Consider the following 25,867-nt stretch of genomic DNA (forward strand, 5'->3'; position numbering starts at 1 on the left):
TAAAGTCACTAACAAATTTTAGAACCTCCTAAACAAACATTTTCCCATTTCCGATCGGGATCAAAATATCCAGCGCGGAATGTCTTCTACAACGTCCGCACACAAAATCTCTCGTATCCATACTACTAAAAGAGAACATTGTTTATATAGCAAACTGCAAACATCAAGGTCACATCAACACATCACTGCCACTGCCAACCTGGACCTCCCCACCCCAGCCATTATAGAAAGATTTATTACTACCCTTAAGATGATATGACACTTACATCAATGTCAGTTCAATTCATTTTTATTGCTCAGATTCTACTTGAAATAAACATAACTGCTATTTCATGTATTGTTTCATGGCCCAACAATTGAGCTAATCTCATGTCATGACACGTGTATCATAACAGACTTAATGACCAAACAGTTCTCAATATGGGAATTACATGACACTGTGGTATTCTTTTACAAAACACTTTCCAACACATCTACTTCTTTATCTGCAGGCTGCTGAAAAGGCCATCAAGTCCCTGTTGTACAATAGGGACTCAAGGCAAGCTGATGCGATTAGAACTCATGACATATCCAGCCTGTCTGGATACTTAGGTAACCCTTCCCTGACATCCCTTGCCTCCCGGCTGCAGAGTGTTATACAGGACTTCAACCGCCTGCGCTACCCAGACAGACTTGCATACCCCCGGATCCCGGCTGACGTATACACTCACGCTGATGCTACACAAGCATGTGCGTTGGCTGGCCAGATTGTGTCTCTGGTGGAACAGCAGCTTCGCTAAGGTGAGCATTGGAAGCTTACATCTACGTGACAATGTCATCTCCCTGTCACTTCTTTAAGTGGCATGTAGAAGTTGGTATGACAGACAAGGGAGATAGTTCTATGAATGCGATGTTTTGGTGTAGATACTAACACTGTTATCAAGAAAGTGATGTGTTGTGGGATATTGTGTTAGTATCTACACCTAACGTCGCATTCATTATAATGAAGAAGTAAATATCCATAGAACTATCTCCTTTGTTTGTCTCTTTGTCAGTTTGATAACCAGGAAGACATACAAATACAGACTGATATTGTTCATGCTAATCATGTATAACAGAAATGCTTATACCTATGTGATTTGAAACATATAAGATCATATGTTAGATAGTGTATTTACAGTACATGTGACAGTTAGTTCCAGTAGTGGGGACAATGCATGGTAGTAATACACAGACACTCAGACATCAAACAATAGTTATCATTGTTAGTAATTCTAAGAATACTACCTCTGATATATCATTGTCATAATCCTGTGTTTTGGCTGTCATCAGACTATAAAAATATTGTAGCTTTTCGACATAAGTCCTCTTCACTGTCAGCTGACCCTAATTAGTTGTGTAGATATTATCCCGCGATATGCCAAGTAGAGGCACGGGCCACCGCGCTATGGATGCCCATGCCTATAATAAAACGCAAGATGAGATTGGATTAAATGGCCGAGGGTGTGCAGGTACTAGTGGGCTACTAAGCTGCTAGTTGGGTATACCCAAATGCTACCATGGCCATTAGCGTGGCCAACGGCAATTCGCAGCTAACTTTGCTGGCCTGAGACCGCTACCACTGTCCGGCCCCCATGGTAGCATATTTAAATGCTACCATTGCTTGGCAACTACCACGCTGCCAAAAGCAGCTACCGCTGCCCGGCCCCAGGTAGCCGGCCAAAGCAGATCCCACTGCCTGGCCCAATTAGTAAAACCATTGTGCGACTTCCGCTGCCGGGCCCATATACGTGGCAATTGCTTGCCCCATGTTATTTTACGATTCCCCGGCTGAAAAGTCGGGAAAGACAAGGTTCCCACCGAGAAGCAGGTAACCCCGGAAAGGTTCCTGCTGAAAAGCAGGAAGCCTTAAGCACGAGTATTAATTTGGAAGCAAGTTAATTTGTTACTAGCAGTGTAGCCCACAAGAACCCTGCCACAAAGCACCAGAGTGCTACCCCACACCCACGGCCACGCGATACGCGGAGATAGCATTGTTGCCCGGCTTGCCTATGTACTGAAAGGAAACACTAACCTGTGGAGATAATATCCTTACTGGCGCAAAACAAGCGCCAGGGCATGCAATAAATTGTCCGTAACACACACAGTCCGTTGTCACTGAGGTGGACGCCCTCCCAGGGGTACCATGTCTTGTCTGATGCCAGGATCTGGGGATGTGGCAGGTGTACCGCCGAGCTCTTTGACTCGGTTGGCCAGTCGGCAGTTGATATTCTTCCGCATTCCCTCGATCTTTAGTGGGTCCCTGGCATCGTGCCAGTAGCGCCTGGGCAGCATTGAGGATACGATGATCTTGGTGTCAGGAAGCTGGAGTTGTATCCGAAGGATTGATGCCATGTCAAGGTAGAGTTGGCTGCCCTTGACCGAGCACAGGTCATTGGAGCCCAGGTGAATGATGAGGGCTCTGGGGCTGCGCCGTGTCGCCTTGACCTGTGCATCCAAAATGGTGTCCAGCTCCTTCCACCTCATCCCCCCTCGTGCCAGCCATATCATCCTCGGTTGGTTCGGACTGGTGCCCTTCAGGAGCAAGTACTGCCATGTAGCTGGATCCCACCATCCAAACTGTAAACAATAAGAAGTGTAGTAAGTACCATGAAAGACTATTTGAATTAATTGTGCAACATTGAATTTGTTGGTAAGCGTATGTAAGCATTGTAGCAATCTGATTTCCACCTGCCGTATTGTTGTATGAGGTGTTCGGGCACCCCGTTCATGGCTGCTGATGTGGCTGCCCCAATGTGGAAGGAGTGCGAAAAATAGCAGGCTGTGTTTATGTTGCTGTGTGCTAAGGCCTTTTTTAGGAGTGCCTGGAATTGGTACCTTGTAACGGGGGAATGGTCGAAGTAAACGAATGCATGTTGTGGGCCGGAGGGGTGCGCCTCCAGGTAGTGCTTGATGGCGACTACCGGACATAGCGGATTACCTGGTATAGATGACATTGTAACTGTTGTCCCCATCCCCTGTACTGATCAGACTTTGAGTGTGGTAAATGGATTGAAAGCTGCTGGGGGTTGCCCGAGAAGCTTAAATTCTGGATGGCGCAACCTGTTTTTGAGGGTCCAGTTTGGACCAGTTCGCTAACCCTAAAGAAACCGAAGAAGGCTGTGCAGTAGACTGCCTTGAACAGTCTGGCTTCATATGCTGATGAGCATACGTGAGGCAAATTGTTGGTTACTACCTGCAGCAGATTTGCAGTGATCGGTTTTCTGGTGTCTGGTCGGCCTGCTGATTTGTGTAAGCCGGTTAAAATCTTGCCTACCAGGAAATGGTTTGTACAGTCGGTAAGCCCGTGGAATTTGTGGTGTGAAGACAGCGCTGCAATGTAAGTCTTGACTGTGTTAGGGGACTGGTGAGTGACTGACAGATAAGCAATAAAGTTTACGACCTGATCCAGCGGGACTGGCCACACCTCTTGTAGCTGGTGTGCGGACCGGAACTGGTGCAAGGCATTGATGCCTGTTTGGTAAGTGGCTCATGTATTAGTAGACAGAGATTGTTGTAGGAGTCTGCCGGCTTCCTGCATCAGATAGGCCATATGTTGCACGGGATAGGTGTGGGGTTCTGGTCCGCGGCTGGTGCTGCCTCTCGGAAGTGTTTGAGCTGAAACCTCGAGAGAGCATCGGCAGTAGTGTTAGCAGTAGAACATACATACTTTGCATTAAACATAATATTATATCGGAGGCACTGCAGGATTAGGCGACGGAGTAGGCTCATCACTCTGGGGGCCTTGGTTGACTGCTTGTTGATTATTGTTACGACGGCTTGATTGTCGCAGTAAAAGAGGACCTTTTTGTTTGCGAGTTGCTTGCCCCAGATTTGGATGGCCAGTGTGATGGGGAACAGCTCCAGGAGCGTCAAGTCCCGTGTAGTTCCATCCGTCAACCACTGGGGTGGCCATGCGCCGTTAAACCATTTGCCCTGCATGTAGGCCCCAAAGCCGGCGCCACCCGCTGCGTCTGAAAACAGCTGGAGGAAATCGCTGTCCACCCATAGTTGGTCCTGAAACACTGAAATGCCGTTAAAACTCGTAAGAAATGTTAACCACATATGTAGGTCTTCCTTGACCCAGCTGGTAATCCTAATGTGGTGAAATGGTTGCTTACCTTTGCTAAGCAGATCGATTAGCCTGCGGCTGAATGCCCTTGCCATTGGTATAGCCCTGCACATAAAGTTAAGCTTGCCTTTGAGGGATTGAAGGGCCCTTTTTGTGACCTTGATGTTACCTGTTGACAGGATGTCTTGGATTTCCCTTGTTGCCTCCTTGATCTTGGACTCTGGGATTCTGATCTGCATTGCAATGGTGTCGATTTCCAGCCCTAGGAATGTCAGTTTGGTTGTGGGGCCCACCGTCTTGTCGTGCGCAATAGGAACCCCAAGCTGTTCTAGTGTATTCACGCATCCGTTGAGGTTGTCTGAGCAGTGGCTGGTGCCTGCTGTGCCCCCCGTTAGGAAGTCATCCAGGTAATGCATGATCGGACACGTTGGAAGATGCGATTGCATGCACCATTGCAAGAAGGTACTAAACGTTTCAAATATGGCGCAAGATATGGAGCAGCCAAATGGTAAGCATTTATCGAAATAGAACTCACCTTCGAATCTGATGCCTAGCAGCTCGAAATCGGATGGGTGGACTGGTATAATTCTAAAGGGCGACTGAATGTCGAATTTTGCTAGTAGTGCTCCCTTTCCCAGTTGTTGAACCATATGGGTAGCTTCATCAAATCTGGCGTACACAACGGAGGAGGCCTCTGTGTCTATGAAGTCATTTATAGATTTACCCCTGGGATAAGATAGTTGGTGAATTAGACGGAATTCCTCCGCATGCTTACCCAGGTGCTGACCATATCCTGGCTGCTTCTTGGGCACCAGGCCTATTGGGGATACTTGGAGGTTGTCTAGGGGGCGTCCTTGAAGGGGCCCGCCATCCTGCCAAGGTCGACTTCCTTTTGTAGTTTTTGTTTCGAGCTTAAAGCCAAAGCTAAAACCTACCCATAAATAATTTGCATCTCTGTAATTGACCCTAGCATATTGGCGTAACCAGGGTGCCATTTCATTGAGATCCACGGGGGAAGGGGCCATTGAATTTACCTGCCTTGACGGCTGGTTTTCTGTTAGGAAAAGGCTGATTGGGCTTGTATGGGGTCGGTTGGACCCCATTCCCTCGAAAGCAGGTCCTAGAGCTATGGGAATGTTTGCCACACTTACCGCATTTGTGAGTGTACTTACAGTTGACCCTGCTATAGCCAAATTTATTGAAATCCCAGCATACCTGACTGGCGATGTCCCCCTGTACGCGTGTCATTGCGCCCCGTCCGCCTGATTCTGGTTGTAGTACTGGCTGTATTACCATGTACTTCAGCCACAACTCCCCGTCGATGTTGTCCCAGCGTTGTGAGGGGTCCCTTGACATTCTGTGTTGGAATTGTTGGTCGTAGGTTGACCAGGCATCCCCCCCCCCGAATCAAAGTGCCGCCGTTCTTATGGTTTCCATGTAGGACAGCAACCCCTGGGTTGTGCGGACCTCGGAGTGCCTACTTACATATATACACATGAAAATGTGGAAAGCTGAAGTCCAGCTTGCCAGGGACAGGCGCTTTGGTTGCTGCTTTATTGGTTTAAAAATTACCTTACCTGAGGAGTCGTACGCCATGGTAATCGTACCGTCCTCGTGACTTCCCTCGGTGTTTGGTAGGATTGTGCCGAGGTCGACATACTCGCCACGCCAGATTTTTTCCCTCACCTGTTGTTTGACGTGCGCGTCTATTCCATCCGCACGGAAGGAAAGGGAATCCCCGTATCCTGCGATGTGATTGGCTGGCCAAGCCGCGTCACCGTCGGCCTCGTTGTGAGCATTGGGGATTCTCCCTATGTTGGGCAAAATGGCGGGAGAACTAAAACCAAGCCTTACCTGTTGGTTTGCGCTAACCGGGCCGGGCGCTGAATGTTTCAGCAACTGGAGTATTTTTTCCAGTTGCTCGTTTACCTGGGTAGCCAAGTTGGCAGCCTGCACGGCATTTACCAAGCTGCGCCGATTGCACGTTAATTCTGTTGCCACCTTCGATATTTCCGTAATTGGCAGACTCACCATCAGCTGTTGCCTCCTGTACAATGTGTATTCCCGGGGTTTGTCTTCTGGTTGTCCTGGCCTGCTTGTCTCCCCGCACAAGCTTGTGGTTGACGGCTGCTCTTCTCTTGGGAGGCATCACGAAAGGTCGAGGTGGTGAGTTGGTATTCCACAAGCGGAAAAATCTCCCGAGGGTGAAGTTCGTGAGTAGAACGGAATAAATGCGATACGGCGAGTGCTGAAATAGATGGTATTCAAAGTGTAATCGGCGAAACGGTCGCGGTTGTGTAAATGCGATACGGCGAGTGTTGGAATAGATGGTATTCAAAGCGTAATCGGCGAAACGGTCGCAACTGGGTACAAAGGAAACGTACAAAGTGAAAGCGATTAGATACAGTGACACACGTGTGTACTTGGAGAAGGGCTGTTCGCGAATAACGGACTAACAAAGGGCGGGATGATGCTTGCGCGGGATTATTCCCTGGGCACGGTGCCGAGTGGTGACCCGGGGGTGATTGAGTTACGAGGGGTGATTGGGTTACAGACGTAATTAGCCCATGGTTTGGATACGCGCGATAAAGTCATTTAGTAGTTAGTACTCAATGTAATTATAGCAGTCTTTATAGCCATCCTGCATCTATAGCTTTAGTCATGTCTTTTGGCCAGAGCATTTTGCAGGATACATAGAGACATCTTTTTTGTCTTCTGATTTAAGTGGCTCTGTTGCCTCCAGATAAAAATTTAATGTGTGTACAGGACATAGAAGTCTAGCAGAATGATATACCATTTTGTTCAGAGCAGGGATGGAATAGTGTCTGTGTCTGATATGTCCTGGAGCCGTTGATTGGTTCTTGGCCACTTACTCTGATTTTGTCAGAGAAGAACTTGTGTCTCAATATTAGAGATCATGCAGCACTGTGAAAGGAACTACTAGAAGATACATACCTAACTGCATGTGCCATACATGCCAACCTGTCACATCACTGGTCTTGGTCTTGAATAAGGTTAGAATCCAACAGTTACCAACTTTTTAACCGTAACCGTACACGGATCGTCAGTGATCAGGAAAGTCGGATCACAGGTCCATATCAGGGAAGTGAAGACACAGATACAAGAGTACCACAGACGCCATACCGTAGACAAGTGGTCACCACCAAGTGTACAAATTACCTACATCGGGACCAGATACCATGCAAATCAGCAAATGAATCTTATGTCCACTGCTGGCCTCTTGCCTCTTGACCGGGGAATACCTCTGGCCTCTTGCCTCTTGACCGGGGAATACCTCTGGGTCATATCGTGTTGTTGCTTCTTAAGTCTAATGTAGGACAATGACCTGTCAATCAGGGCTTGCAGTGGTCTTTTGAAAATTGCTGAAGGTGATAATAGAGGCGCTTTGAAGCTGACGTGCTGCCTGAAATTCCATCGAAGTAGAGGTAGCCTTTCCCTTCATACTTGCTTATTTTTGTGATAATGTAGTAGATGACATAGAAGCCATCTCACTGGCTATCTTAGAAGACGTCTTTCTTTATTCCATGTGCCCACCATTTTATTGAACAACGCCTCTGGGAGAGAGTAACAGATTTGGACATCTCTTTTGAGCATGAAAAGAGCATCTCTGCACCTTCTGTGCCGGACCTCAGAGATCTTGTACTTGCAGCACTCAATTAAAAAAATATACACCAGTGGAGAGGGAGACTCCATTGTCCCAACTACATGTAACTAAATACTAAGTTCAACTTAACAAACGGAAAAGAGATTCTTAAGAATCTCTCAGAATCAATTTTGTTTCAGATGTTGTCTTAGATTTTCCTGTGTGGTGCATGTACAGAACAATGGTGGAAGAAAACTAAAGATTATCCACACAACTAATTAATGTCAGCTGACGGTGAAGAAGATATTGAAAATCTGAAGGAATTTTTGTGTAAATGATACAAAAATACTGGATTATGGCAATGATGTAATCGCAGGAATTTCTGCTTGTATGGTTAAAATACACACACACTGAGACGCTGGTTGTGTTTGCACAGTACATGTGACAGTATGTTCCACCAGCAGCATGATGGCTAGTAGTAATACACAGACATTCAGACAGGGGTTGTGTTTCTTTGTGTTGACAGAGTGACTGGATGGTACACTGATGATCCAGTCGTTTCAGACAGCAGAACAGTGTCGACTTTGTGTAGGGTGGCAGTTTCCTTCAGACAGCAGGACACCTTACAGCCGACCTTCATACGCTCTACTGCATATAACATTGTCAATTCACACACTGTAGTTTGTTGTTTTATATATATTGCTATGTTCAGCGCTCTCCCTGCAATTTCAAAGTAAATGTTTGATCCTTTATTTTTTGTAAAGCTTGCGAAAGATATGGCTGTTTTTTACTGATTTCCAAGAATGGATACTTCGTATTGCTCTTTTGTTGATGATACATGTATTATTATATTCATTTTTAGTACAGGAGTATTGTATTTTACAGGAGTAAATAGTAATGTTGTGGTTCAATTTGATCTGTTAATCAGATTTTAGACAGTATTTATGTATATTTCCCCTTTACGGAATATTCATGGGAAAACTATATGTACAACAGTGTCTTTTCGTGAGTGCGTGCGTGTGTGCGTGCATGTGTGTGTGCGTGCGTGCGTGTGTGCATGCATGGTCTGACTAATGCCAATTTCAAAATACATGTACCCCAATTTTAGTCCCTTAATGCTGAGTGCCAGGCAGGGTAACAAGAAGTGTGTTTGGGGGACTAGGTAGCCTTGTGGTTAAAGCATTTGCTCAACCGGGCTTGGATTCCAGACATGGGTACAATGTCTGATGCCTATTTCTGGTGTTCCCCTACCCCTGTGATATTGCTGGAATATTGCTAAAAGAGGTGTAAAACCATACTCACTCATTCTCCTTTTTAATATGGTATCATTTGTTCTTCTTCAAATTGTCTCTACAAATAGATATGATTTGATTGGTTGGATCTATCATTAACTTAAAATCTTTATCATAACCTTTTAGTATCATTACAGATTGTAATTTGCATCACTGTTTTGCTGAATCCTGATATTGTTAAAGTGTCATAAATCTATTTTTCTTTTCCCAAAACCTGTGTAGTTTAAAGTATCAAAATACCTTGTAAAAGTAGTATTTTATTTCTACTCGAAATTCTGTAGTTCTAGTGTCATAATAGCTTCTAAATAAATATTACTTGTTTTTTGTTTATCTTATACCTTTGTAGTTCTAGAATCATAATATCTTGTAGAAATGGTTGCATTGTTTCTTTTCACACTACAACTTGCTGTGTAGTAATAGTTTTATTATGGCTTGTAAATATGGCCTCTTGAGATTTATGATTATAAAAACCTACCGGTATATAGTTCTTGTGTCATTATTGCTTGTAAATATGGCCTCTTGGGATTTATTATTATAAAAACCTACTGGTATATAGTTCTTGTGTCATTATTACTTGTAAATATGGCCTCTTGGGATTTATTATTATAAAAACCTACCGGTATATAGTTTTTGTGTTATTATGACTTGTAAATATGGCCTCATGGCATTTATGATTATAAAAACCTACCAGTATATAGTTCTTGTGTTATTATGACTTGTAAATATGGCCTCTTGGAATTTATGATTATAAAAACCTACCGGTATATAGTTCTTGTGTTATTATGACTTGTAAATAAGGCCTCTTGGGATTTATGGTTATAAAAACCTTCCGGTATATAGTTCTTGTGTTATTATGACTTGTAAATATGGCCTCTTGGGATTTATGATGACAAAACCTACCAGTATATAGGTCTTGTGTTATTATGACTTGTAAATATGGCCTCTTGGGATTTATGATAACAAAACCTATATAGTTCTTGTGTTATGCCTGCATGTAAATAGGGCCTTTTGGGATTTAGGATGATAAAACCTATACATTATTGTGTTATAATGGCTTGTTCATATAGCCTTACAGGATTTGGGATGATAAAACATCCACAATTCTTGTGTTATAATGGCTGGTAAATATGACTTTTGGGGATTTGGGATGAAAAAATGTGTATAGTTCTTGTGTTATAATGGCTTGTAAATATGGCCATTTGGGATGATAAAACCTATATATAGATTTAAGGCCTCTGGGATTTTAGGACAAAAGAGCTATATAATTCTTGTGTTTTATGGCATTTAAATATGGCCTCTTGGGATTTATGATGACAAAAACTATATAGTTCTTGTTATAATGGCTTATGAATATGGCCTCTTGGTATTAGGATAATAAAACCTGTATAATTCTTGTGTTATAATGGCTTGTAAATAGGGCCTTTTGGGATTTTGGATGATAAAACCTCTACAATTCTTGTGATGTAACGGCTTGTTCATAGGAACTCTTTGATAAAACCTATATAGTTATTGTGTTATAATGGCTTTTAGGGATTATAATGGCTTTAATATGGCTTTTAGGGATTTAGGATGATAAAATCTGTATAGTTATAGATTATAATGGCTTTTAAGGATTTTGGATGATAAAACCTTTTTAGTTCTTGTGTTATAATGGCTTCTTCATATGGCCTTATGGGTTTTAGGATGATAAAACTTCTACAATTCTTGTGTTATAATGACTTGTAAATATGGCCCTTGGGTATTTAGGATGATAAAACCTATGTAGTTCTTGTGTTATAAGGTCTTGTAAATATGATCTTTTGTGATTAGGGATGATACAACGTCTACAATTCTTGTGATATAACAGCTTGTTCATAGGAACTCTTGGATTAAACCTGTATAGTTATTGTGTTCTAATGGCTTTGGTATGGCTTTAATATGGCTTTTAGGGATTTAGGATGATAAAATCTGTATAGTTATAGATTATAATGGCTTTTAGGGATTTTGGATGATAAAACCTGTATAGTTCTTGTGTTATAATGGCTTCTTCATATGGCCTTATGGGATTTAGGATGATAAAACCACTACAATTCTTGTGTTATAATGACTTGTAAATATGGCCCTTGGGGATTAAGGATGATAAAACCTATGTAGTTCTTGTGCTATAATGGCTTCTAAATATGGCCTCTTGGGATTGGGATGATAAAACCTTTAGTTCTTGTGTTAAAATGACTTGTAAATATGACCTTTGGGGATTTAGGATGATGGAACCTATATATACTTGTGTTATAATGGTTTTTAGATATGGCCTTTTGGGATTCAGGATGATGAACCATTAGATTCTTGTGTCATACTGGCTTGTAACTGTGGGATTTGGGATGATAAAACTTGTATAGTTTTTGTGTTATACTGTCTTGTATATATGGCCTTGGGATTGAGGATAATGAAAGCTAAATAATTCTTGTGTTATAATGGCTTATATATAAAAGGCCTCTTTGGTTTTAGGAGAAAAGAACTACAGGATTTGGGATGATAAAACCTCTACAATTCTTGTGTTATAATGACCTCTAAATATGGCTTTTGGGTGTCTAGGATGATGAAACCTATATAATTCTTGTGTTTTAATTGCTTGTAAATATGGCCTCTTGGGATTGGGATGATAAAACCTTTAGTTATTGTGTTAAAACGACTTGTAAATATGTCATTTGGGGATTTAGGATGATGGAACCTATATATACTTGTGTTATAATGGTTTTTAGATATGGCCTTTTTTGGATTCAGGATGATGAACCATTAGATTCTTGTGTCATACTGGCTTGTAACTGTGGGATTTGGGATGATAAAACTTGTATAGTTTTTGTGTTATACTGTCTTGTATATATGGCCTTGGGATTAAGGATAATGAAACCTAAATACCGTATTTTCTTGAGTATAGTGCGCACCCATGTATAATGCGCACCCCCCTCTAGCGGGTTCAATATTTTGGAAAAAAAGAAATTTGAATATTATGCGCAGAAAAAAATTACACCGTACCCTTTCAGCGAAGTCCGGCAAACGAACGAGTGCTGAGAAACTTCGTCAGTACAAATTCGAAATTTGAGATAAAAAATCACCAGACATGTTTATTTACCGTTTAAATAGTATTTATTGTTCTGCTAGGCATTGTTTTATATCCAGGGATTAAGATTACCTTGTGTATTTTCTCGTAAACTAAGCCGGAAACAGCAATCAGCTGTACACACGTTTTCTTGGAATCGACCGGTGATTCGGTCAAGACACACCCAGTGATATAACTTTATAGGATTTTTAATGCAAGGATCGGCAACAATTGTATCTGAAACTATTTTATTTATCAGGAATAATATATTCCATTATTTTCTTAATTATATGCAGCCTTTACTAAACATATTTAAAATAATAATAACCCTAAACGAAGCAGCTGATCGCTATTCCGGGTATTATTTTTTACATGGAACATGTCTGACCAGTCACCGTCAAGGCTCACGCGCACGTGAGCACGTGAGCGCGAGAATTTCATGTTGACATAGAATCGTCAAACAAAAACAAATATGACTTTAAACGAGTCAAAGTATGTCATTTATGATATATGTATCCATTCTCTGTCAACTAAAGTTCGTTTCAAGGCGTCAATAGCGGTATTCTGACCGTGGTTGCTGTTAATAACGGTGAGTTGTGCGATCTTCCGATCGCTTCACACACGATTTCGCCGAAATTAATAAAAACAATATTATAAGGAATTTTGAATAAAATTAATGAAGTAAGTTACAAACATAAGTCCAGAAATACAAAGAACACTTTTTATAGACAGACAGTGTAATTACATAATTATTTTGCGTACTTCAGTATGGATTTGTTGACATGGTATTTCCGGTGTTTCGTGCTCACGGTACGTAATGTCTTTCCATGGGAGGAAAAAACATCCAAACTCATAATTCGTGTATAATGCGCACCCCCTTCTACACAGCTGGGTTTTTCCAAAAAAAGTGCGCACTATACTCAAGAAAATACGGTAATTCTTGTGTTATAATGGCTTATATATAAAAGGCCTCTTTCATTTTAGGAGAAAAGAACTACAGGATTTGGGATGATAAAACCTCTACAATTCTTGTGTTATAATGACCTCTAAATATGGCTTTTGGGTGTCTAGGATGATGAAACCTATATAATTCTTGTGTTTTAATTGCTTGTAAATGTGGCCTTTTGGGGATTTAGGATGATGGAACCATTAGATTCTTGTGTAATAATGGCTTGTAAATGTGGTCTTTTGGGATTGGAATGATAAAACCTATATAGTTCTTGTGTTATAATAGCTTGTAAATATGACCTTTTGGTATTTAAGATTTTGGATGATAAAACCCATATAGTTCTTGTGTTATAATGGCTTGTAAATATGGCCCTTGGGGATTTAGGATGATAAAACCTAAGTAGTTCTTGTGTTATAAGGTCTTGTAAATATGATCTTTTGGGATTAGGGATGATACAACGTCTACAATTCTTGTGATATAACAGCTTGTTCATAGGAACTCTTGGATAAAACCTGTATAGTTATTGTGTTCTAATGGCTTTAATATGGCTTTTAGGGATTTAGGATGATAAAATCTGTATAGTTATAGATTATAATGGCTTTTAAGGATTTTGGATGATAAAACCTTTTTAGTTCTTGTGTTATAATGGCTTCTTCATATGGCCTTATGGGTTTTAGGATGATAAAACTTCTACAATTCTTGTGTTATAATGACTTGTAAATATGGCCCTTGGGGATTAAGGATGATAAAACCTATGTAGTTCTTGTGCTATAATGGCTTCTAAATATGGCCTCTTGGGATTCGGATGATAAAACCTTTAGTTCTTGTGTTAAAATGACTTGTAAATATGTCCTTTGGGGATTAAGGATGATGGAACCTATATATACTTGTGTTATAATGGTTTTTAAGATATGGCCTTTGGGGATTCAGGATGATGAACCATTACATTCTTGTGTCATACTGGCTTGTAACTGAGGGATTTGCGATGATAAAACTTGTATAGTTTTTGTGTTATAATGTCTTGTATATATGGCCTTGGGATTAAGGATAATGAAACCTAAATAATTCTTGTGTTATAATGGCTTATATATAAGGCCTCTTGGGTTTTAGGAGAAAAGAACTACAGGATTTGGGATAATAAAACCTCTACAATTCTTGTGTTATAATGACCTCTAAATATGGCTTTTGGGTGTCTAGGATGATGAAACCTATATAGTTCTTGTGTTTTAATTGCTTGTAAATGTGGCCTTTTGGGGATTTAGGATGATGGAACCATTAGATTCTTGTGTAATAATGGCTTGTAAATGTGGTCTTTTGGGATTGGAATGATAAAACCTATATATTTCTTGTGTTATAATAGCTTGTAAATATGACCTTTTGGTATTTAGGATTTTTGATGTTAAAACCCATATAGTTCTTGTGTTATAATGGCTTGTAAATATGACCTTTTGGTATTTAGGATTTAGGATGATAAAACCCATGCAGTTCTTGTGTTATAATGGCTTGTAAATATGGCCTTTTGAGATGATGATGAAACATAGATTCTTGTGATATAATGGCTTATTCATAGGGACTCTTGGAATTTAGGATGATAAAACCTGTATAGTTCTTGTGTTATAATGACTTGTAAATATTGCCTTTTGGAATTAAGGATGATAAAACCTTTATAGTTCTTGTGTTATAATGGCTTGTAATTATGGCCTTTGGGGATTGAGGATGAAAAAAACCCTTTACAATTCTTGCGTTTTATGGGTAATATGACCTTTGGGGATTTTGGATGATAAAACCTGTATAGTTCTTGTGTTATAGTGTCTTGTAAAAATGACTTTTAGGGATTTAGGAGGGTAAAACCTGTATAGTGCTTGTGTTATAATGGCTTCTTAATATGGCCATTGGGGATTTGGGATGATAAAATCTATATAGTTCTTGAGTTTTAATTGCTTGTAAATATGGCCTTTTGTGGATTAAGGATGATAAAAGCTATATAGTTCTTGTGTTATAATGGCTTGTAAATGTGGTCTTTTGGAATTGGGATAATAAAACCTATATAGTTTTTCTGTTATGTCTTGTAAATTTGGCCTCTTGGGATTTAGGATGAGGACACCTATAGATTCTTGGGTTGGGTTGATAAAACTTCTACAATTCTTGTGTTATTATGACTTGTAAATATGTCTCTTTGGGATTTTGGATGATAAAACTTGTATCGTTCTTGTGTTATATTGGCTTGTATGTATGGCCTTGGGATTCAGGATGATAAAACCTATAAAGTTCTTGTGTTATAATGGCTTGTATGTATGGCCTTGGGATTCAGGATGATAAAACCTATAAAGTTCTTGTGTTATAATGGCTTGTATGTATGGCCTTGGGATTCAAGATGATAAAACCTATAAAGTTCTTGTGTTATAATGGCTTGTAAATATGGACTTTTCGGATTTGGGATGATAAAACTTGTATAGTTCTTGTGTTATAATGGCTTATATATAAGGCCTTGTGGGATTATGGATAATAAAATCTACATACATTGTAATTATTGTGTTATAATGGCATGTAAATTTAGCCTTTTTGGATTCAGGATGATAAAACCTATGTAGTTCTTGTGTTATAATGGCTTGTAAATATGGCATCAATGGGTTTTGTCTGATGTGTTGTAATAGCTTGTAAATCTTGAAAAGAGGGTAAGTTTAAAATGCATCCTGTAGTGAACGCAAGGAAAAGTTGCAATTGTATTCTGTGTGTGTATTGGGGACACGGGTGTACTGTTGAGTGAAACGGCATGAGTTTCGTCCACTGCTGTTGATCTGAATTAAGGAAACACTGATGGTAGCTTTTCAACAAAGTCTGGTGCTGCATGTATATGCTTGAAACAGTGTCATTTCACATCATCATACACTTTACTTGTACTTTACTTTCATGTATGACAGGCAATGATCATTTCAGCTACTTCATAAAGCCAACATGATGGGGACACCCAAGAGAAAATTTAGCAAGCCCCGACACTTATTGTGACAAAGATGACATCAAGTCTCACATATAGAAAAGCGTTAAGTTTAGAGCTCTGTGTATTCCCTAAAACTTAAAATATGTTTGCTTAGTCAATTTCTACCAACCTTTCTGCTGAAAATGTATTGCAACAGCAACTGTTAAATCAGCAATCAGAGGTGGTTATTTTGATTTGAAACCTCTGATTTCCCATTCAGAAAAAAATGTTTCCCAAATTTGTAGTAAAATAGGTCATTTGTTAATTGGTGTTCAAGTTTATCTTTAAAATGTAAGAATGTCCATCAGATACACATCCTTCCTTTAAACTCAAACCGAGCAGCTAATATGATTAAAACTTGTTTTAATAAAATTGGTATTAAACGGAAGCTTGTTTGATATTCAATATATATTACAGTGAATATCATTTGTCTTTGTCTATATTGCAGTGAATATCATTTGTCTATATTAAACTGAATACCATCTGTCTATATTACACTGAATACCATTTATCTATATTACAGTGGATACCAACTGTCTATATTACAGTGGATACCATTTGTCTATATCACACTGAATACCATTTATCTATATTACAATGGATACCAACTGTCTATATTACAGTGGATACCATTTGTCTATATCACACTGAATACCATCTGTCTATATTACACTGAATAACAGTTGACCAGGTTGCAGTGAACATTTGTCAAGATTATAATTAACACTGCTAATCTATATTAAAATTGAATATCACTGGTCTGTATTAATATAAAGACTAATACAAATGTTGTGTGAGACACACTGGGTGTAGAAGACTTGAATTGTGATGTTTGATCATCACTTGACCTGTGACCCTGTAGTTAACCATGATGGAGAAGTCCACACTATCAATTGTGATGAGAAATTTGTTGCCCATTGGTATAGTGATAGATATACTTAGAACAAACTACGGTTATAACGAACACAAAGGGACTTGTAATAACCATAGTTTGTTCTAAGTATATATACAGCATATATACAACAAATGGCTGAGACTAAAAAATAACTTGTTATATCGGTCAGTTCGTTTTAAGCATGTTTGTTATAAATGTAGTTTACTGTAGATATGCATTGACAATATGTTATGTTGATATTTGACATCACATGAGAAGGGTGTAATGTGAATGTAAGATTATTGTACACCTTGATTCAAGCTGAGCACCTCCCCGCTATGTTCATATGTACCCACCTTCAGAACTTGCTACATATGGCATTGATCTCATCCTACTAAGTGCCCAGGAACAATACCTCAGGCAGTTGGTACCGACCACAGTCCTCCACTAAGTCCTATTGTCCGATGCCAAGAAGCACAGACAGCAACTGAAGGCAAGTCATACAACTAATGCTTTGGAGCAGCTACAAAAAGGGTCATTAGGTGATCAGTTTCAGTTATTGGTTTTCAATATGACTGTGTCACTTTGTAATAAAAAAAAAAACTGGATAAGATTTTATTGAAATTGCTATTTTATATGGGGATATACAGTAAAGAGTGGTGAATTGGTTTCTAGGTGTATAGTGTCATGGCAGTGCACAGTGTACCATCTCGCTCTCTCATACAGAACATGCATTGGAGATTTTACCTTGGCAGGCCTGATGGATAATTGGATATAGATATTTTATTGTTAATCACATGACATAGTCACCAATTTCCAAATTGGTGTGTGTAGTACATCTGTAGGACTGACATTGTGTGAGTGATGTATCCACAACCAACATGACGGTGAAGTGGACAGCTGCCTCCCTAGTTTCCTGTAGATATGAGATGTTAGTGAGTGAGTGAGTGAGTATGGTTTTACGCCGCTTTTAGCAATATTCCAGCAACATCACGGCGGGGAACACCAGAAATGGGCTTCACACATTGTACCTATGTCAGGAATTTAACTCGGGTCTTTGGCGTGACGAGCGAACGCTTTAACCACTAAGCTACCCGATCGCCCCTGAGATGTCAGTAAGAATACCCATCTGTGACATCAAATAATGGTGCAAGCTGTGCACATTGTCACGTAAGTGAACGTTTTATGCCGCATGAAAGTAATAAAACTGTGGTTGATATATTAACAATGAATGAAAAATAAATCTGACGGCATACAATTTTCATAATTTTCCATTATTAGCTCAGTTTGTCATGTGCCAGTATCTTGTAAGATTAGAAACAATTTTTATTTTCGAGTTGCCTGTTATGTATGTAAGTTATTTCCGGAGACTGAAGAAGCAGCCAGTTTCTTGTCACATATGGTAAAATTGAGCCAAGTTACAATGCTTAGCCAGTTCGCATATTCATGGAAATTGGCACCAAAGTAAACACAAGAGTATACATTTGAAAACATCTGTTGGATGTTACATTAAGAAGGATAATATGTTATACAATATATGAATATCTTTAGAAACAGTCATTCAAAATGCTGAAAAACATTGCATCTTACTTAAAACGTTTTATTGTTCGCAAAAATATTACCGGTAATAGCTGTTTTTAGGAATGTGTACTTATGTAGGACTCTGATCTGTGGTGGTTACTCAGATCTTTGGCAGATTATCATATAATATTATAATTGGCAATTTCTATAGCACTTAAGTCGTATAGATTCATATATAGCAGCAGACTTTCGATGGTCAATGTTGTGATTTCTCTGGATTATTTTAATCATTTCCACTTTGGAACAGCATTGGTGGTGCTGGGATTTCATATCTGCACTTTTCTAAAAGGTTTCACTGTAGAAATAATTTTCTAAGAGTGAGTGAGTATGGTTTTAGGCTGCTTTTAGCAATATTCCAGCAACAACCACTAGCGAATGTTTAAACCACTAGGCTACCCAACTGCACTAATTTCTACGACCTTCCGTATCATCTCCTTATTTGCCGGAGCTGATAAAAACCTGAGTTTTGTCGCTTTTCCCACTTCAGATTCAGAGCCTTAACACAAAGAACTTCTTGGATTTTTAAAAACCATCTAAAAATACCTGTAGTTCGGCATTAAGGTCTATTTGACTGGAATCGTGAAGTCATCTCAAGCATGACGTCATATAACAATTGAACTGATTGTCCGTTCACAGATAAAACACCACAATCTGACAATGTGAGATTGAATACATCATTGACTACATCATTGCAAGCATGACATCATATAACAATGAGCATCTGCCAGGTATCTGAGAATCCTCCATAGACTGGATTCCATCCATAGATCCGAGTCCTACGTAATATAGAAAATAACATTTTGCAGAAAGTGGAGCATCAGATGCTGAGAGATGTGTTTATTGGTTAGCACAGGAAGGGGCAGCAATTGGGAAATGTAAGTCGCTTGCATCATTCTGTGTCATCATTTAGATATCCCACTTTTCAAACAGTAATGTGTCAGTTGATGCTTTCTGGTGATCTCGTGACAGAAGCATTGCTAGTTACTCGTTACTGCCAATCAGTGTCTGTCTGCGGATTATAGTTCTTCATGCATCACTTACATTATCCTAGATAAATGTGTAAAATTGTATAAATGCCCCCAACATTGTCATATCATTACTGAAATTGCCTTTTGAGTAGGGTTGGAAAAAGGAAGGAAGTTGTTATTTTATTTTAATTTCTTTAAATTTACTGTTCAGTTTTGTTTCATAACGATAGAGATGTATTCTGTTACTTTTTGATGATGTGATGGTAAATTTAGTACCAGAATTGTTTGATCAGAAATGTCCATTCCTTTTTTTGCTGTGAGTATACATTAAGTGTATAGTCTACTCTACCAATGTAATTTCAGCGATTTGTGATTCATTTTGAAAATGTCAAATACCTAACAGTTTGTACAAATGATTCTGTAATTTGTAACGATTATTTGAAAGAAAATCAGTATTTTTAGCTCACCTGGCCTGAAAGGACATGAGAGCTTATATTGTTGGCCGTCAACGTCTATTAGCCTTTCAGATTTTTATCCCCCGGCATATAATGTGGGGGGATATAGTCGTCAGCTTGTCTGTCTGTCTGTCCGTCCATCTGTAATCATTTTGTTCCTGGACCACGACTTGAAAACCCTTCAGTATTTTTCTACAAAAGTTGACAGATGTATTTACAAATTTGGGGCATTTTTCTTTTTCTTGATTTTATTGGAAATAATTTGAACTAATTCTTCAAAATTTGATTTTCCCTAGTTTACCTGGAAACAAGTTAGACTTAGCTGATGAAACGGAGCAGAGCAGAACTAAAAAAGTATTAATATTTTTCATCTAAACTTGGTATATGTACTATTCAGGGGTTGAAGTGGTGCCTTTTGCTATTGAGGAATGTTAAAAAATAAATTTTGTCCTTTTGTCCAGTTTGACTGACTCATAGTGGTGTGGTTGCTGGGCCATATCTCTAAAACTAGTTCAGTAAGTACCCTTGTATACGGACAGACAGATCAAATATAAATTCTCTAATCAAGTTGGACTTAAAGTAACAGTCAGATGAATTGTTAAACCGTTAAAAAAAATTCAACAGAAATTGGTAGATATATCAAATTTTTTTCTCGATTTCCATGGAAATTATTTGGACTTAAATCCCAAAAGGGGGTGGTTGATATTGTTTCCGCTGCACCACTTGAAAAGTGTGAAAGACTTTCAATCCAAACTTGGTACATGTATTAATCAAGGACCAGGTTGTCAAATGGTGCCTTTTGCGACTTAGTGGTTTTTGGAATACATGTATATATATTTTTCTGTTTGCATGACACCACGTTTGATTTTGACTCTGTTTATAGTGGTGTGTACCTGACATAGAAATACAAAGTTCTGAATCCCAAATCCATGGTATTGTTTTGATAGTTCAATAACTACTCTTGTATACAGACAGACAGATTATATAGAAATCCTCTCATCAAGTTGGGACTTAAAGTAAGTCAGATGAATTGTTCTTTTGAATTTGTAGGGGCTGGGGGATTTGTCATCTACTGATGACTTGTTTCCTATAGTTGAAACTTGTACTTTGTTTGACCTTTGCACTTCAACCATGCTATAAACTGAAGCTGAAGCTCTTTAATTACTGTGTAGATTTATGGGATTCAACATGTTTCGCAAAATTTAATAATTTGATTTTGATTTTTACCATGTTTCTAAATTTTCTCTAAATTTTTTGGCAGTAAACTTCTCTGAAATTGTTAGAATGCGGGAGCTGAACTTTGTTTATGATGACATTTTTGTTGTTGAAATCATTTTATTTTTATGCAAGTTTTTAGTCCTTTAGTATTAAGGCACAAAATATTTGAATACCAAAGCTCACAGCAACTTTTGTTATGTGGTTGTCATTGATGACATTTTAAATTGTTGACTACATATTCAGGTGAAATACTGTGCCCTGGCACAATTAATAAAAAAACATTTGTCTGATACAAGTATAGGAAAATTACGGATGTCAATAAATACTTTTTAAAAATGAGGTCGTGTCATGTTTTCATTTTACAACTATGAATGTTTAATTCTTTCATTATCAGCTTAAGACATGAATGTGCAGTGGTTCAGTCAAATTTATTATGACGGATAATCTATCTCAATAACACAACTGTACAAAAGAGCAACAAGGCTCTAAAACTCAACCTGAATGTTTAGTTGACTTGACTCGTCTTTTACATTTTTGACATCTCCTCTAATACTCCTGTGAAAGCTGCAACAATAATCTTAGCTGATGTTCCTGAAAACTGCTCACATATTTGCATACTTTGATTTTTATCTGCGTAATGGCGGGAAACCTCTTTTCTTTCCAACATCTATTACACCTTTGCCAGAATGTCCCAGAGGGATCCGGTCGAACCTGCCTCTAGTAACTCCCTGTGTAATTGACAGTAATCCTCTTCTGGAAATCTGACTTGAGTTAATTTCCTCTGAAATTCCTCCTGAGGACTTGAAAATCAGACTGCATCAAGAATCAGTCAAATATGTGTTACCTTCACTGGAATTACCATTATATTTGCTGACCTTGTTAGTAATAATGATGTCATTTCTGGTCTATTTCTACCCAATGACATCATTCTTGTTCAAAATGGATTTGTGACACTATTTCCGGTGCTGACATTGCTTCCAGTTCTGTCATTTCTTCCGGTTTTGACGTCACTTCCGGTTTGTTACTTTCCTTTTATTGGATAATGACGCCTCTTATGGTCAGGGACGTGTAAAATGGGTTTTTCAGAATAAAAACGATGTTTTATTGGTCTGTTTTCAGTCGTACAAATGGGTATCTCTCATACCCTCACTTCTAGTCGAACGTTTAAAAGGAAGCCAGAAGCTGGAATGTAAACATTAAACTTGTTTCTGTCTGGTTGCGCACGCACCTCCCTATGACATGTCACAAATCTCTCAGAGCGCCTCTGAGACTGGTCGCTCGAGAAAGATTCACGGTAGACTGCTAGTTTGTATTCTACTAGTACTTATCGTTTGTCTACAGTTGTTGTTCTAATAAAGTAATAATAATATGTCTTACCTGTAGACTCCTGGAATGTAATCCTTGGTAATCCATTGTTTGTGTTCAACAAGTGTTTCGCTGTTTGACTTGATTATACACGTGGCAACATGTCGGGCATTTGTGCCTCTTGTCAAAGAAAACTGTCTAAAGTAGATCCTCACAAGTATTGTCCTTCCTGCATCATTCAGGACGGGTTTTCAACGTATTCGTGGGATAAACGTTGTAAAGAATGTGAGCACTTGTCTTCTATAAACTTTAACTTGTATCTTCGTGTGTTGCACGCATCTCCCTATGACATGTCACAAATCTCGAAGAATAAGCCATCATTCAGGACTGGACTGGATTACTTCCCTGTGGGGATGGCTGGGTAGGAACATATGACTGAAAACAGACCAATAAAACATCGTTTTTATTCTGAAAAACCCATGTTTTAGTCTGTTTTCAGTCGTACAAATGGGTAGAATTCGATGGAACACTGGAAGGAGGGTCGGGAAAGTAATCAGGAAGTGACCTCTTTCACGTCGAATGTACCAAGTTCCTCACCCCTGTAGTGACTATAGAACATTCGACCAGATGCATGGACGAGACAAGTTGTTTATCACGAATGCACAGCATGGTTAATGCTCTTCGACACACAACAAAGTATCGATGCGACAGGACAACTGCACACGTCAGTTGAACTGCAATTGAAGTGTGGTCGGCGCATAATTTAGTTACAGAGCAACTCGCAGTATACAAGGTAACTAAAAAATACGAGCAGTACTATAAAGTATGGGAAGACGATGCATACACCGAATAACCATAATAAAAAAGCCGAAGTACTCCACGCAACAAAAATTCACAAATTCACTGTCTTTTCTAGGAGATCTGTTGTGCCACCACGAGTGGACCAAACTGTTTGAGTCCTTCAACATCTTCTGTTGAGATATCTCTGAGATAATGCGAAGCAAACACTGAAGTAGATCTCCAAAAGCAGCCCTCCATAATAGCTTGCAGCAAACAATTACTGTGGAGTGCTAATGTTGAAGCTATGGCTCGAACTTCTTGCGGATGAGAGGAGGTGGGAGGTGCGAGTCCTTGCGCCTCGTAAGCTCTGAGAATGACCGCTCTCAACCAAAAGGAGAGAGTATTATGTGTAATCTCTTTTTTTGCATTGGTTGAGAGCGGTATGAACAGCTGTCGAAAATGTTATCGTCGCTGTTCAGATTGCTGCAGGTAAATATACGAAGCGCACAAACTGGGCACAGGGTGAGATCAGCGTGATCATGAGGGCCCATAATGGCAGACAAGGAAGGAATGTGGAACATTCTTGAATCTTGGCCAGGAAGTTGATTTTTCGCTAAAAAATCCCATCTGAGACCAAGATGGACGTTGCCATGGTTACGCTGATCAAACGTAATCCGACCAATCTCATTAAATTCAGACCTTATTTCTCACTACCACTAAACAAAGATCTGAAGACATTCCATTAGGGGTCACGTCAGAACGACCTTTCATCCGACCAATGAGAGCGTCCCTTACCAGATCATGAAAGTGATAGTCGGAATGTGATTTCTAATCATACAACCTCGAAAACTTTAACACGGGGTACCGGTATTCCAAACGATTTTAACGAGTTACAGGTTTAATGACTGAATCCATACAATCTAGACCATCTATTAGCCATTCCAGAATGTTCTTTTGTTTAGGTTTCAAATTTGTAATCGAGAATTTGTCAAAATATGTTTTGAAGCGTTGTCGCCAATTTGAAATTAGTGCTGTAAAGCACGAGAAAGCTGCCTTTTGATTGGTCATTCTATTGGTTGGTCAAAGTTCGGGCAAGGTCGGTCTGACGTGACCCGTAATAGGATGTCCTCAGATCTTTGTTTAGCGGTAGCGAGAACCAAGGTCTGATTTTAATGAGATTGTAATCTGACCGACGTCAATGGCATGTATTTCCGATACTCTCGCTGCCATAGCCAATGAGAAAAGGAAAGCCGTTTTCTGAGACAATAAGTCGAATGCGACCTGATCTAGAGGCTCGTAAGTCTGACTAGACAGGTTGCGCAGAACGACATCGAGGTCCCAGGCCGGCGGTCGGAATTTACATGACTGATCTTCAACCATGAAGGCACGTAGAATCTTCTGCAGCTCCCGTACTTTAGTGAGCTTGTCGCCCGTAGGAGACGGCACCACTGAAGCCAAAGCTGCCAGATAAGTTGAGATCATCGACCCTTTCAGACGCCGAGATGACCAGAGATAGACTAGGAACTCCGCCACCTGTGGTGGGGTTGCTACCGCCGGGTAGAGTGAGTGAGTGAGTATGGTTTTACACCGCTTTTAGCAATATTTCAGCAATATCACGGCGGGGGACACCAGAAATGGGCTTCACACATTGTACCCATGTCAGGAATCGGACCCGGGTCTTCGGCGTGACGAGCGAACGCTTTAACCACCAGGCTACCTGAGACCTGGCGAAAATGGAGAAAGTGGTCCACTTGTCATCATACAACTTACGAGTCGTAACTCGATGTGCTGACGAGACAAGCGCTGCCGCTTTAGCCGAATATCCTTTCTTCATTAACGAGGTCTTAAGCAAACCCAGGCGTGAAGCTGGAAGTTCTTTATCCCCGGATGCTAGTCGTCGTTTTGAGGATGAAGAAGGAGGACGTCTCGATCTGGCAACGGGAACGGTTGCTGATCGATGATCTTAAGATGTTCCGGGAACCACGTTCTGGACGGCCAATAAGGCGCGACCAAAAGCAGATGTAGGTTGGCCGTTTGACGAACTTTCTCCAGTATCGATGGTAACAGCACCATTGGCGGAAACGCGTAAGCGTCTAGACCCTCCCACGATATCGCTAGAGCGTCGTGGTCCCATGCCCGTGGGTCTGGAACCGGCGACACGAATCGAGGGAGGTTGTTGTTATACCGGGTTGCGAAGAAATCTACTTGGAGCAACCAGAGTCAATCTGTCAGCAGATGAAAGACTGTCGGATGGATCATCTATAGTCTTGACAGGGCATCGGCTATCACATTCTTGGCCCCCGGGATGTGACGGGCTCTTACACATATGTCCAAGTCGTCGACGACGGCGAAGAACCTGAATGTCCGGTCCAGAAGGGCGGCCGACCAAGTCGTTCCCTGTTTGTTGATGCAGTGGACGACTGTGGAGTTGTCCGACTGTATCATCAGCCGTTTCCGACTTGACCGCCCGAATCTCTGCTTCCATCTTGAGGCAGTTGATGTGGAGGACCTTTTCTTCTGGCGACCACAGCCCGGCCGCTTGGTCGTCCCTGAAGTGCGCTCCCCAGCCTTCCAATGACGCGTCTACGAATAGGTGTAGTATGAACGGAGGCTCGCTCATAAAGACGCCTTCGCAAACGTTCAACGGCTGGAGCCACCACTCCAGATGACAACGTAGCTGCGCCGGAAGTGGAACCAG

General features: G+C 40.1%; 1 protein-coding gene and 1 pseudogene across 1 annotated transcript in view; one reads left to right on the forward strand and one right to left on the reverse strand.

The window, feature by feature from the left end:
* Nucleotides 1–21,423, forward strand: part of LOC139477672 (sacsin-like) — a 90,862-nt gene extending 69,439 nt beyond the window's left edge. Inside the window, exons 8-9 of the mRNA XM_071260051.1 lie at nt 492–780; nt 8,221–21,423. Of these exons, the coding sequence (XP_071116152.1) occupies nt 492–779 (288 nt within the window). The 3' untranslated portion in view covers nt 780; nt 8,221–21,423. The remainder of the gene's footprint in view (nt 1–491; nt 781–8,220) is intronic.
* On the reverse strand, nt 5,508–6,239 carry LOC139464380 (uncharacterized; annotated as a pseudogene).
* Nucleotides 21,424–25,867: the final 4,444 nt, after the last annotated feature.

This window comes from Haliotis cracherodii, unplaced genomic scaffold (genome assembly GCF_022045235.1).
Source record: "Haliotis cracherodii isolate W230 unplaced genomic scaffold, xgHalCrac1.p SCAF_1, whole genome shotgun sequence".
Lineage (NCBI taxonomy): Eukaryota > Metazoa > Mollusca > Gastropoda > Lepetellida > Haliotidae > Haliotis > Haliotis cracherodii.